The sequence below is a fragment of the Tursiops truncatus genome, chromosome 8 (assembly GCF_011762595.2).
Source record: "Tursiops truncatus isolate mTurTru1 chromosome 8, mTurTru1.mat.Y, whole genome shotgun sequence".
Lineage (NCBI taxonomy): Eukaryota > Metazoa > Chordata > Mammalia > Artiodactyla > Delphinidae > Tursiops > Tursiops truncatus.
In genome coordinates this window covers 10,411,492-10,425,700 of record NC_047041.1, presented here as the reverse complement: position 1 = coordinate 10,425,700, position 14,209 = coordinate 10,411,492, and the positions used below count along the sequence as shown (strand labels likewise).

The following is a 14,209-nucleotide window of genomic DNA, read 5'->3' as shown; positions in this document are numbered from 1 at the left end:
GAGGATGGAGTCGGGAGGTAGAGGGTCCTGCAGGAATGGGCAGAACGTGCCCAAGAACACAGCCGTTTCCTGCAGGACCCCACACCTCTTGCCCCTTTAAAAAATATTCAGGGCTTCCCTGGTGGCGCAGTGGTTGAGAGTCCGCCTGCCGATGCAGGGGACACGGGTTCGTGCCCCGGTCCGGGAAGATCCCACATGCCGCGGAGCGGCTGGGCCCGTGAGCCATGGCCGCTGAGCCTGCGCGTCCGGAGCCTGTGCTCCGCAACGGGAGTGGCCACAACAGTGAGAGGCCCGCGTACCGCAAAAAAAAAAAAAAAAAAATTACAGTTCTGCTAACCTCCATGAGAGCAGGTCCAGTGTCTACTCCCTGACACCCACGTTGAAGGTACATAAATGACTGTTCCCATTGAACTATAAATGTGTTCCTTTGCAGCCCCACCATCTCTTCCCTGTTCAGAAATAAGGAACTTTTCTGTGTGTGGTTTTTTTTTTTTTTTTTTTTGGCCATGCTGCCCTGCTTGCAGGATCTTAGTTCCCCGACCAGGGATCGAATCCCGGGCCCTTGGCAGTGAAAGCGTGGAGTCCTAACCACTGGACCGCCAGGGAATTCCCAAGTAACCTTCTTTTCCTCCTCCAAACCCCCATCCCAGGCAGGTGTTAATCTGGGTCTCCCCGTCCCCTCCGTGTGGACCGAGGTCTTTGCTCAGGGGGTCATACAGCACAGAGAGTAGAGTGGAACCACTTAGCATCCAGTAATAATCAAATCCACTGAGCCAACACCTTTCGACTTGCTGAAGCCCAGTAGACAGGCCCCTAGGCCTCAAAAGGGCCCTTATCCACCCCTTTACAATGTCACCTGCTCTTTGCACGGGAGGTCTCAGTTCAAGCTAACAACTGAGGTTTACCGTCAAAGGAATCAGTTTGGAGGGACGCTCAGGATGTGTGCTGACTTAAAGGCGGGCGGCGGCGAGACGGGACAGGAGGCAGAGGTTTGCAGAGCCTTCCTGTGTGACTGCAGGTGCAGACAGCTCCGCAAGGGCCTCGCCTGCCGTGAGACAGACAGACGGTGGGGGGTGGGGAGTCTTTTTGGTCCCTTTAGAATGAAGTCACGATCAGCAGGTATTTATTGGGCACCTACTGTGTGTTTATCCATGAGGGACACAACAGGGAAGAAGAGGTGGTTTCTCCAGGCACCGTGTCATAAGAGCTGTGAGAAGAGAGGCCATCATCCCGCCATGGGATGATGGAGTGGGGCCCCCTTCAGAGAAGAAAGGACAGTCACCCCGGGAAGACGCTGATCCACCAGATGGGAATAGGGCCCTGCAGGAGGGCAGGTGGCATGAGCGCAGGCCGGAGGGAGCACGGTGCTGGGGCCGGTGGGCCATTGCCCTGATCAGAGTGGAGGGCGTGAGCTGCCCACCCGGGTCCTGAGTGTTGAACGCAGTGCTGGCAGAGGCCCCAGCTGGCCAGCCCCGCCCTTTGCTCCCTGGGCTCCTGACCTTTGGCCTCCACCTCACCTGCCTGTGTCCCACTCTGCTCTTTTCATCCCCAGCTCTGGGCCTATTTCTCAGTGGCCTTTTCTACCAGAAAATCCCCAAATAGGGCTCAGGACTCTAGGAAGAGTGTGGTGAGGGCCCAGCATCACTGAACAGGATCACAGTGAGGTCTCTACGCTCAGAGGAACCCGGGCCCTTAGGTCACCTCTGTGCATTGGGAGCCTGCTCTCCTTAGATGCCCCACCTCCACCCCTTCGTCCCCAGGGACTCGTCTCTGCTCTCTGACTTCGGTGGAACCTGCCCCCTTCACAGGAGCATAAAATTTCAGAGAAATGGCCTCATAGGCAGATTATTTCCTGTTCCCATCCCTCCACCTCAGGGAAATGGCTCTTTTCATCCCACAGTAGCTATTGTCAAAACCACTAAAACTCCCACAAGAACCAAATCTAATGTTGTAGCCACAAAACCCAAATCATTCGCAAGTGAGTAAAGCAGGTCTCAGGCAGGACGCGGCCAGTTCATAAAGTACATATTGAGCAAAAGGCAGGCGGGCCCTTGCAGGCTTTCCTGCCAGGAAGGGGGCGAGCCAGCTCCTCCCCAGCCATCTGAGTCCTCTCTGCAAGAACCGGTGGGCTCGGCTGGCTTCTCGGCCCTGGTGTGGCCCCCTGCTGGCGACTCGGAGAACTGGGTGGCCCGGTGTGGGAAGCGGGCCATCAGGTCTTTGCCCTAGAACTTGTGTCATGGTATTCAGACGTGTGGCAGACCCAGATTTCCGTCAGCGAGTAGATGAAGTGTCATCCTCCATCCTTGATGGTTTAAGGAGATTCATTCGTGTGTCTTCATTCATTTAACAAATACTGAAAGCCCGTGGGGTGCTGAGCACGGGTTGGGGGGTAGGGGGGTTATAATCCATGAACAGGACACAGAGCCCTCGCCTTGGGGGGCTTACACCAAAGAAACGCATGTGGTATAACAGAAAAGTACTCAAAACCACAGCCCCAACTTCTACAATTCTTCTACCTCTGTGCGACTTGAGCAAGCCCCTTAATTTCTGGAATTCCCTAAATCCCCTCTAGTTGCGTCTTCTTTGGTGTTTGAGCTTGGACAGTAGGTGAATCTCCCTCACTGAAAGACGGACAAAAGACAAAATCTCTTGCCTTGTGTAGGTAGGCTGGTTTCTTTTGGTTTGCTTTTTAGGGTGTCTTAGAATAACAGTCTGCATACTCTAAACCTGTGGTTTTCAATCGGAGTGATTTTTGCTCCATCTCTCCCCAGAGGTCCTTTGGCAAGGTCTGGAGTCGGTTTTGGTTGTTACAACTTGGGGGGTGCTGCTGGCATCTAGTGGGTAGGGGCCAGGGTTGCAGCTAAACACCCAGTAATGCACAGGACAGCCCCCATAACAAAGAATTTATCTGGTCCAAAATGATGTTGAGAGACCCTGTTTTAAACTTTGAAAATAATCCATCTTTTCCCCTCATTTCTCCATCAGAGCCACCCAGAAGCTAAGAGGCTTGATTTCAAAACGAAGGCAAGATAACCTGGGGAGTCCCATGATGACAAAATTTGCTCCTTATTTCCACATAAACTAGCTCATCCCTTTAGTTCTCGGTTTCCTCATCTGAATGGTGAGGCCAGTGACACTCATCTGGATTTGCTGTGAGCAGCCGCCAATCAAAATGATTGTCTCTCAGCTGGTCCAGAAAAGCCAGACATGTGGCTCTTTCTCTCTCGGACTGTGGGTTTTTCTCCCCCGCCCCACTCTCATTCCGCTGCTGTGAAGGAGAGACACAGGTTTTGTCTGACCGAGGGACTCTGTCCTCTGCTATTTGGGAAACAGATTTATCAGGGCACCGTTCTGTGTTTTTCCTTGTCTTCACCATCGAGATGCAACAGCTGCCTCTTTCCTTCCTTCTTCCAGAAGTGCACGTGGAGCCTCATAAGAAGCAGCTGCACGTGACCCTGGCTTACCACTTCCAAGCCAGCCACCTGCCCACCCTAGAGAAACTCGCCCAGAACATTGATGTCAAACTCGGGTGCGACTGGGTGGCGACCATATTCTCCCGGGATATCCGATTTGCTAACCACGAGGTAATGTCTCCCTGGGGCTCCTGACTCTGCCAGGGGTGCCGGGGTGCCATCAGCACCAGTAGCACTTGCTGCTGTGGGGAGATGGACACCAAAGGGAAGTAATGCCCAGGAGTCATCTGGCCTGGAATTTCATCCAAGCACTGGCCGGCTCACTGGGAAGCTTTGAGCTTGCATCTCTTGTCTCTGGGTCCCAAGTGTAATATCCCCATTGTTCTATCTGCCCTGCCAAACTTACTGGAATGATATAGAAATGAAATGGGAGAATAGATAGAAAAGCATGTTGATAAATTTTTAAATATTCTATCAGTTCACAGTATTAATAGGTAGAAGACACCATCCTGATCTTAGGTGAGGAGAACACCTAAATACGAAAAAGACCCCAAACAAACCCTGAACACATAGCTAACGGATATTTGCTGAGTGTCTGGCATGCAAGTTACCATGGAACATACTAAAATTTTATTTTTTTTATTTTATTTTTGGCTTTGTTGGGTCTTCGTTGCTGCACGTGGACTTTCTCTAGTTGCGGCGAGCAGGGTCTACTCTTCGTTGCGGTGCGCGGGCTTCTCATTGCAGTGGCTTCTCGTTGCAGCACGCAGGCTTCAGTAGTTGGAGTACGGGCTCAGTAGTTGCGACACACGGGCCCTAGAGCGCGCGGGCTTCAGTAGTTGTGGTGTGTGGGCTCAGTAGTTGTGGCTTGCGGGCTGTAGAGCACAGGCTCAGTAGTTGTGGCGCACAGGCTTAGTTGCTCTGCAGCATGTGGGATCTTCCCGGAGCAGGGCTCGAACCCATGTCCCCTGCATTGGCAGGCGGATTCTTAATCACTGCACCACCAGGGAATTTTAAAATGTGGTCCATATGAAATGAAAGCACAGACCAAATATTGTGAGAGTTTGTGTGTATCACATGGGAGACCTGAGAGGGACAACTGATTCCAGGACAGGCAGAAAGATTGGCATGGTCCTGGCATCCTTCTTTTGAAGGAATTGACATTGCTTTCCAGGACAAGCACGTGCCATCTCTGAAGAGTCTTATTGTCCTTTTTTTCCTGAAGGAGAAGCTGAGACATAGGGATTCAGTGGCTGGTCCAAAGCTAAAGAGCAATTTAGGACCAGAACTGAAGCCAGAAGCCAGGGGTTCTGACCAATGAAGACGGGCAGCCCATCTAAAAAAAGACCACAGAGTTTGCAACAATTGTCATCCAGTTTAACTACATTTACGAAACATACGTATAAATCGTTTCCTAGTTTTTCAGCAGCAAAAGAACTGATATTTTGTTAGTTTACGTAGCCTTTTAACATCTGTTTTAGGTGTGTTTTTTAAATATGAAAAAGAGTTCGAAATTCAGGGTCTAGGCCAGGCGACCTCATCGTTGTTTTGGAAGTGTTTGGAAGAGCCAACCCACGACGAAGGTCCAGGACTGTGCGCGGGGCCCGAGAGTGTCAGGGACGTGCAGGTTTGTCTGGCTCTGCTGATGGGAATGTCACGTCCTCCTTCCAAGTCATTTGATGCAAGTTTCTGTAAAGACACAGCAAGGAGACTGGGCTTAATCTTACTTCAGAATTCTGAAATCTCCTGGACTTGCTTAGCATGAGCTCTAAATAGAACAAGAGAGGTGTGGCTGGCTGGATTCCTTCCGAGGGCAGAGAAAAAAAAGTCAAGGGTGGCATGCCAATGGACGGTGAGCAGTCACCTTTCTAAGAGAAGGAAGGTGGCGATGGAATTTTCCGAGGAATATCTTCTAATCAACACTGCCCTCCAGTTAACTCAGAGGGTAATTGCTTTTCTGCCTGACCCACATTCTGCTCAACTGGCACGGAGGGAAAGAGGCAGCTAGCGCCCACATGAATTATTTTCTAAAAATAACATGGCCTCTTTTATCTCTTATTTGTAAAAGCTCATTTATTACTGTTCCTCCTGATAAAGTTCTCCGTCCGAGGTCATCTGGCTTTAGCTGTGCCCTCCTGCATACGTAAACCTCTACTTGCCTTTCTCCTCCTCCTGTGCCCAGGAGGCAGGATTGATTAACTGGTCCAGTGAGGTGACAGATGTCCGGAGGAGGCCAGTGGTTTAGGCAAGGACACTCAGCAAGTGATGCTTTGGAACCCTCTGGGGTCTCACCCCTCTGCTGTTCAGATGCTCACTTGATGTGGGCTTGCAAATGCTTGCTTGTACTTCACACCGTCTCTTCCACGTTAGCGATCCCAGCGTGCCACGCCAGTTTTATGTGTCAAGCACTAGAAATCTAGAGGAAGGACAGAGTTACAGAAAAAGCATAAATTCTGGAGTTGGGCACACACGGCTTCAAATCCTGGCTCCCTCGCTTTAGCGGTGGTTAGATTCGCTTTTACAACTTCTAGAAAATAATCCAGTCCTTAGTTCTCTCGTGTGCAGAATGCCGACAATATTTTGCTGGACTGTCGCATGAACTAGAGGACATATGGAAAGGTCCTACCGTAAGAGCCAGCACAGAGTGGGCATAGCGACAACGACAAAATTGCCACAGCTGTTATTGTTACTGAGAGTAAAAAGGGCTTCAGAGGCAAAGAGGGTCAGTTCCTGTCATCACCTGGGGCTGTATCTGCCCTTCCCAAGATGTCAGTCAGCAAACTTTGAGCTTAGTCCCCAAGTAGGAAGGGAGGGAAAACATACTTGACACAGACTCAAGAGTGCTTACAAGTAGATGCTAAACGTAAAAGAGTATCACATAGGACAAAACTAGGCACGTGAGCTGAGATCCCCCAAACTTGGGCTGACTTTTGCACACGCTTTTGGTAAGTGGGAAAGGGCTATGGGGACCTGGGCACCGGTTATAATTTGAGATTTGCCGCAATACCTCGATGGTTTTCTTATTGATTATTCGATAAATCAAAGCTCCTTATTGTCCAACTACCCTCTGCCCAGGACACGATGTCCCCTCTGCTCCTTTCTGTGCCTCGATCTCCCTGGAGATCGCCTAGAGCTAGAACACTTAGCCCAGCGCCCCCAAGTGAAAGGAGGAATGAGTTCTTCTCCCAAGTCATTTTTGAGGTTCTCAAAGAAGAGACACTTCTGCCAAGTGAAAGGCATCATTAGCCAGAACTGTGCTGCACTTGAGTGTCTGAGGAACCTGAGTTGAGTTTAGACTTGTTCCCCGTGACTTGGTGCCTCTCTCCACCCTGTTCCAGGAAAAGGAATGTTCCTTTTGGTGTCTCAGCACATACCTAGCCTATAGATTTAAGATTTTTTTTCTTTAAGCTCTTTTAACAACCCAGCAAAAAAAACCCTTCCTGGTTAGTGTGGAAACGTGGTTTGAGTGAGTATGTGGCAGAGGAGTGGGAAGGCGATGGGATGCAAGAAGATCTAGGGCTGAAGGGGACATCAGAAATCCAGTGGAGCAGGTAGTCAAGTTCTGTGCATTATCGTGTTCATTCTCTGGGGGGAAAAATCATATTTTTACTGGCTCCTCTCATTAGCAACTGCCAGAAAGAAATTCTTTATTGACATGCTCTGATGTATCACCTTGACCCCAGTGAGCTGATGAGCTCACAAGCCTACCCAGCACAGGATTCAGGGGTCAGCATCAGCTAGACAGAAAGGTAACCCCTTGAAAGCGAGCCATCATGGGTCATAGAAATAATTATGCTCCTTCTGTGTACCAGAGGCCTCAGGAGTTTTCTTAGGTTGTCTCATTTAACTTTTATAGTCCGGGTATCATTTGACAGATGAGAAAACAGAGGCCAAAGTTAAAAACCTGTACGTGGGAACCAGAATATTTTGCCTGCCACTGGTAGCTTCAAGATCAAAGGAAGAGCTGATAGAACAGCCCCTCTTAGCCCTTGTGAAACACAGAAAATATTTTCCTTACTATTGAGGTCTCCTGCTGTTAACAAAAATGGAGTAAAAGAAATGTTTTCCAAAGCATCTTCATGCCTATGCCTGTGATGTTTCTATATACCAGAAAAGGAGACAAAAAGTGGAATAAATCAGCCAAGTGGCATAGCCTGAGGTTGGCCCTGGGGGCTTTTTCTGAGCCCAAAGAAGGAACACGTGGTCTCCATCTGTTCACTGACAAAAGCTGGTTACAGACATGACACACTGATGGCTGCGAAAGATATTTTTCTTTCTAGGCCTTTGTTAAAAATGGAGGTTTAAAGAAAGCTTTTTTTTTTAAATTATTTTATTTATTTTATTTTTGGCTGCATTGGGTCTTCGTTGCAGTGCGCGGGCTTCTCACTGCAGTGGCTTCTCTTGCAGAACAGGGGCTCTAGGCGCACAGGCTTCAGTAGTTGTGGCACGTGGGCTCAGTAGTTGTGGCGCACGGGCTTAGTTGCTCCGCGGCATGTGGGATCTTCCTGGACCAGGGCTCGAACCTGTGCCCCCTGCATTGGCAGGAGGATTCTTAACCACTGCACCACCAGGGAAGCCCTAAAGAAAGCTTCTTGAAGGCAGGGACCATGTCTTGTTTAAGCCGCTGAGTTACATGGAAGGGAGAACACTTCATTCCCAAAGCCTTCCTAGGGGAGTCTCCATCTGGGCATCGGTGACATCTGCATGGAAGACTCCCTTCCCGTGAGTTGCATTTCCAGGGTCTATTATGGCACCTACCCCGGCAGACGGAGCAGAGAAAACTAGGTCCAACCCCGTTTGTACAGAAGTTTACCGGAGAGCCTACAGGTTTTCAGATGAATTTCTAAAAACCGTATCTTTTGAAGCAAAGACATGCCTGAAGGAAAGTCTGGAGACAGCCAGGAGCGCCAGCACATACTCACAGTACCCTGAAAAGAGAAGAAACGCCTTCTGATCTGAATCCAGATCTCCTCAGAGCCTGCAGACCCCAGGGGCACCTGGAGGCGCTCAGAAGCATGGGTCAGATGTGGGCCTCACGCATCCCTCTCCTCCTTTTTCAGACGTTACAGGTGATCTACCCCTACACCCCGCAGAACGACGATGAGCTGGAGCTGGTCCCTGGGGACTTCATCTTCATGTCGCCCATGGAGCAGACCAGCACCAGCGAGGGCTGGATCTACGGCACGTCCCTAACCACAGGCTGCTCCGGACTCCTGCCTGAGAACTACATCACCAAGGCTGACGAGTGCAGCACCTGGATATTTCATGGGTGAGCAGATGCTAAGTTCTTTGTCTGCTGCTTTTCAAAGAACATTGTGGAGTTTGAGGAGGTGGCAGGGAAACGGACTTGATTGATCCTGGATGGGCAGGGCAGCAGTGCCAGTAAATGAAGTCCGAGGGGGAAGAAAGCCCTATCGGTTCCAGACTTTCAGGGAAGGGCTGAGCTGGGGCATGAGAAGAATGGGAGATGGCTTGCCCTGCTTTGCTCTGCCTGCCCCCATTGGATGTAACATCTGTCTGAGTTCCTGACTGGAGACTAAACTGAGGCTGCCTGGGGGACCATCTCTTCTGGCCTCAGTGTGGGTCATCCCAGCACTGAGTCTTTATGGCTTTGGGGCTTCTGTCCACTCTTTCTTGGGTCATTGCACGGAGGGGTCTGACTCCCCAGAGAAGCAGGACAGGTTCCCACTATGCCAGCCAGACCAGTAGTGAAAGGATTTGCAAGGGTCAGGAAACCGAACCGCCCCTCACCGTGAGGTGACCCCGAGCAAGTCCTGAGACTTGGCATGTGAATGCCTAGATGACAGAGACCATTTCTGTGGCAATGGGCAACCGCCAGAGCCTTAGAAAGGCAAGCGGTCCCTCCCCCACCCAAGTTTTCTGGAGAGTGATAGCGTTCCACCCATCCCTCACTCCTGCTTTGCCCCCAAACCAACCTGGTTCCACGTTGAGAGTGACCTGTGCTGCATGACCAGCTTTGTCCTGAGAGAGAGGTGCCTTTTGTTCCTCTTTTATGTTTCTTAATCGGAGGAGTTCAAAGCCAGCCCTTCCCTGGTGCACTCGGGCATCTGGCCAGGGTGTGCGTGCTGGTTTGTTTTTCCTCCCTCTTGTTCTTGCCATGTGCCAACGTGGCTGAGAGCCGGAAGCTCTGAGCACCAGCTGCATGGTGTGTAACTCTGCTTCTCTTTTATGACAGTAATAACAGAGACAGGCAATTTCAGTGAGTGTTTTGCCTGGAGGAAGAAAAGAAAAGACGGTCCCCTACCCTGGTTAGCAGCAAGCCAATAAACCACAAACCCAGGGATGGGAAGGAATATCTTCTTCCTTCATAACCGCCTCCCCAGCAACCCTTCCTCTTCCTTCCCCATCCCCACCCAAGGAACATCCAGCATTTGGGGGCGCAAATTGGAAGGTCAAAGCGGCCTCGTGTTCCCGAGACCTTTACTTTTTTTTTTTTAAATATTTATGTATTTATTTGGCTGTGCCAGGTCTTAGTTATGACACGTGGGATCTAGCTCCCTGACCGGGGATTGAACCCGGGCCCCCCTGCATTGGGAGCACGGAGTCTCAGCCACTGGACCACCAGGAAAGTCCCCCCAGACCTTTGCTTTTTCAGAAATGTTTCTAAGTTGGGTTTCCAAAGTCACCGTTTTATCCCTATTAAAAAAAAAAAAAAAAAAGCATAATATATGTGAAGAAACGGAGAATCAAAAGATTATTTGATGATATACAGCTCCCAGATCACATTCTTAAAAGTAGGGCTCCCTGTGGGAAGAGTATGTGGGAGAAGTTCTGCTGACCCGGTTCAGATCTCTGCATCTAAACCCACTCTTGCCCAAGTTAGAGCTCCGCTGAAACTGGGGGGGGATCCTCAGTGACCTCAGTCCATGGATCCCAGGGAGGTCTGTGTGTCATCTCCCTTTATTTGGAGAGATTACTAGTGATGTTATTTTCCTGGGAACCATGTCTGAAATTTCACTATCAGCTGCTACAGCCAACCCAGCTGAGAGAGGGGGAAATACTAATATACTAGGTGTTTGTTAGGACACTGTAATTAAGAATTTGAGTTTTTACTCCAGTAGTCTTAGATTCAAATCCTGACTCTCCCACTCACCAGCTGTGTGACCTTGGCCAACTAACATGACGTCTCTGAGCCTCAGTTTGCTAATCTATGAGATGGAGATGATAATTGCCTTTCCCGTAGAGGCGTGTGTGAACACTGCTGTAAAGGACTTAGCTTTATGTGGATCAGGGCTGTGTATAAAACAGCACTGAATCTACAAGAGCCATTAGCTTTACGGTTATTTTCTTTTTCTAACTTGTCTTTTCTAGTCCTCTCTTACATGCTTGTCAAATCAAATGTCTCTTCCACAAAAGCGATCCTATAGAAGAACTGCACTTTCCTAATTAACCCCAGAAGTGGAAATGACTCAGCGAGGCAGAGCCCAGCTGCTGTAAGACAGCCTTGTTTCACCCCTAATGACAGGTAGCCTGGGGGAGGGAGAGCCACAGGGTCCTCAAGCATGACGAGGCCGACTTGATGGGAAGTTGCAGAGGGGATTCAAGCAACCAACAAGTGGGGACTTGGGGTCAGCAGCCCTTCACAACTCTTCCTCCCCCGTCCTCAGTTTTCCGAGTCCCTCCTAAGGAAATATTTTCCTACCATCCTTATTAGAGCACCCTGCCGGCTTCTGAGTACCTCCAGATATGTACCAATTGGTGCAAGTCCCGCCGTGTCCTCTAAATTGGGGTAGGCTGGCCGGTCCTTCTCGGCTGACACACAGCCCTGAGGTGTCCTAGGGAGGTGCCAGTGTCTCTCCGATGCTTGAGAAGATGTGCCGGGCGTCAGGTGCAGCTTTCTCCCTACTCTGCGCTCAACACGAAGCATCTGACTATTGTCTTACTGGAACTGACAGCCCCAAACTGCCTCAGTGAGTCGGGGGCTTTGATGACAGTGACAGCTGAGAAGAGAAGGAGGAGGCTGGCAGTCTCGCTGCCGGCTGAGCTGAAGGAGAGAGAGGAGGGATTCTAGCAGTGTCTTCACAGCTGTAATAAAGTAAAGAAATTAGGGAACATGTACAAGTAAGATGTCAGGATGATTCCATATATCCAGACATCTCGGGCGCTGAAGCTGTGATGAATCAGACAGTGAAAATGAATTTTCTTTAACGGTGTGATGTTTGGGAGGGTCTCGGTTTAAAATAAAGGAAAGCAACCAGCCTATTAGACTGTGTGAATGGTACAAGATTTCCTTAGAAATAACCCCAAAATATTAAAAAATAACCATAAAGCTAATGGCTATTTTAGATTCAGTGCTCTTTTATACATATGGAACTTTACCCTATTTGTAAAGAAGCAAGAAATCTAAAATTTAAATGCTCTCCCTTGACGCTGCCCAGTGATGTCTGTTGGATTTGCCTAACAACCATATTTGAATTGCAGTGTTTATTAGATAAAGCTTTTTGGAGGCCTTACTAATCAAAATAATTTAAACACAGCATGATTTGCTGCCTGTCTTTCAGCAAGACCTCTTTTGGGGCTTCTGTAGTTACAGTGTTACATCCAGAAATGAGAGCTCTTGGCTCAAAGCTCTACACATCTGGTGAGAATGGTCTCCTCTGGAAAAATGCTGTATTTAATCATCTTGTTGGAGGTATGATTGAGATGGGGGAGGGGTTTGGAAACTGAAGGAGGTAGAGTAGGGGGTAATGGGCAAAGGTTTCCTTGACCATTAGGCGCCACAGGCAAAGTGGTAGAGACGGTCAAAATCCTCCCTCTTATTTGTCAGTTCAGATGGAAATCACCATGGAAAAGATTAAAGGCAACAGGAATTGTTTATTTCTTGGAGCCAGAAAAAGAGCTGGAGACAATGGTACAAAATTGATACCTCATTATTCTGCAGCATGCTTTGGGTGCCAGCCACGCCTGTGGCATCCTAATAAGCACAGAATCACAGGCCCCATCCCTGCCCACAGGGATGAACGCATCTGTTCCAAGTACAGAAATCCATCTACCACTAATTTATTAACTGCAAGACTTCAGTATAAAACAGGATGTTCCTTATAAAAATACCAAATCGCTATGTCGTACACTTGAAACTAATATGATATTGTTAGTTAATTATACTTCAATAAGCAATTTTTTAAAAAGATGTTCCTCTGCAGGCATGGGATGCCCCCTGCTCAGCTTTCCCAGCCATTGCACCGCCCCAGGGAGTGTCTCCTACTCGTTCCCACAGTCCCGTTGAGCCCAGGGGTGAAGTGCTGATGACTTCTGGCCAAAGCAGTTAACGTCTTCCTTGTCTTCCTCTGCAGTTCTTACTCGATCTTAAATACATCATCTTCCAATGCGCTCTCATTTGGGGATGGCATCCTGGAGAGGCGGCAGTATGAGGACCAGGGCCTGGGGGATACGACGCCCCTGACCGTCATCTGCCAGCCCACCCAGGTAAGGTTGACTGTCAGGGCCGCCTCCTCAACTCTGCTCAGGATTCACTGAGCACCTTTTTACTAAGGAGGAGGCCTTGCCCTTGCTGCCCCCAAAGGGTTACCTATCTCTCAGGGCACAAGAGCCTAAAAGATATATAAAAATTTAAGGCTTAGGAAGAGTCAGATGGGTGGTGCTGACAATGACTCCCAGCATCTGGGTCTAGGCTGGTAAGGAAGGCTGCTCTGCAGAGAGGATGATATGTTATCTGTAAAGTAGTGACGCGGTTGAGCCTTGAACAACGCGGGGGTTAGGAATGCCGACCCTCCATGCTCCGTACAGTGGAACATCCGCTTGCAACTTACAACTGGCCCTCCACCTACCCAGTTTGCTTCCTACAGATCCACGGGTCTCCATCCTCAGATTCAACACACTGCAGATTTTATCGTAGTATTTACTTTTGGGAAAAAAATCTGTGTATTAGTTGGACCTGCATGGTTCAAACCCAAGTTGTTCAAGGGTCAACTGTATCTAATCTATTTTACAGGCCATTGTGAAGATGAAAGGAAATAAGGATACGGTTCTTAGCACCGTTCCTGGCACCTAGTGAACGCTCAGTGTATGTCCGATATATGCCAGAAAGGGTACAGAATGGAGGAGTTTGTAAAGTGTATGTACTGTATTGGCAAATGTGAAGCCAGTAGGAGCTGGCATCCCTGAGGAAGCTGGGAACAGCTGACTCCATCAGAAAGAAGGAACCTAGAAACATCTGTAAGGATCCACGCAGTAGTTCTAGAAACCAGAGCCGTTTGGACAAGCCTTTGACTAGACTTGCCGATTTCATCACCCAGAGGTAGCAACTGCCCTCCCCGAGCCACTCCTGGGAACACCGTCTTGCGTGCAGCGAGACCACAGAGCCTAACCTGCGATTAGAATGGGCAAAGCGGGACCTCCTGGCCGGAGTAGCCTTCGGACCACCACAAGGTGGAGATGCGGCAGATGTATTTGTGGTAATAAAAGTCCTCGCTCCCTGAAGAAGTTGATGGAGCATCTCGTTAGGGGAAGAAGCTGTCCCGCTACAGGGCCGTCTCTCCATCCTGGCTAGTTTTGCCTCTGAGCTGTAACTCAGGTGGTCTTCGTGTTTCGGTATTGGCCAGATACTAATCCTACCAACAGCAGCAGCAGTAACAAGAAAACCATTTTCATAGCCCTTCTTATTTTGCAAAGCACCTGCAGTGCATCTCATCTGAGCCTCAAAATAACTTGCGAGGTCAGTACATGAGGCCTACCACCCCCATCTTATAGAAATCCGAGGCAGTTAAGGGGCTTATCCCGCTCGAACATTAGTGAAACTCGTTCTAGAGCGCAGC

The 14,209-nt window shown here is 49.3% G+C and overlaps 1 protein-coding gene across 3 annotated transcripts in view; it reads left to right on the top strand.

Annotated features, from left to right (window-relative positions):
* UBASH3B (ubiquitin associated and SH3 domain containing B) overlaps window positions 1–14,209 on the top strand; it is a 140,773-nt gene that overhangs the window by 109,678 nt on the left and 16,886 nt on the right. For all 3 annotated transcript variants that reach the window (XM_019941741.3, XM_019941740.3, XM_033861886.2), the window contains exons 5-7: window positions 3,415–3,584; window positions 8,474–8,682; window positions 12,728–12,860. In XM_019941741.3, coding sequence (XP_019797300.1) covers window positions 3,415–3,584; window positions 8,474–8,682; window positions 12,728–12,860 — 512 coding nt within the window. The remainder of the gene's footprint in view (window positions 1–3,414; window positions 3,585–8,473; window positions 8,683–12,727; window positions 12,861–14,209) is intronic.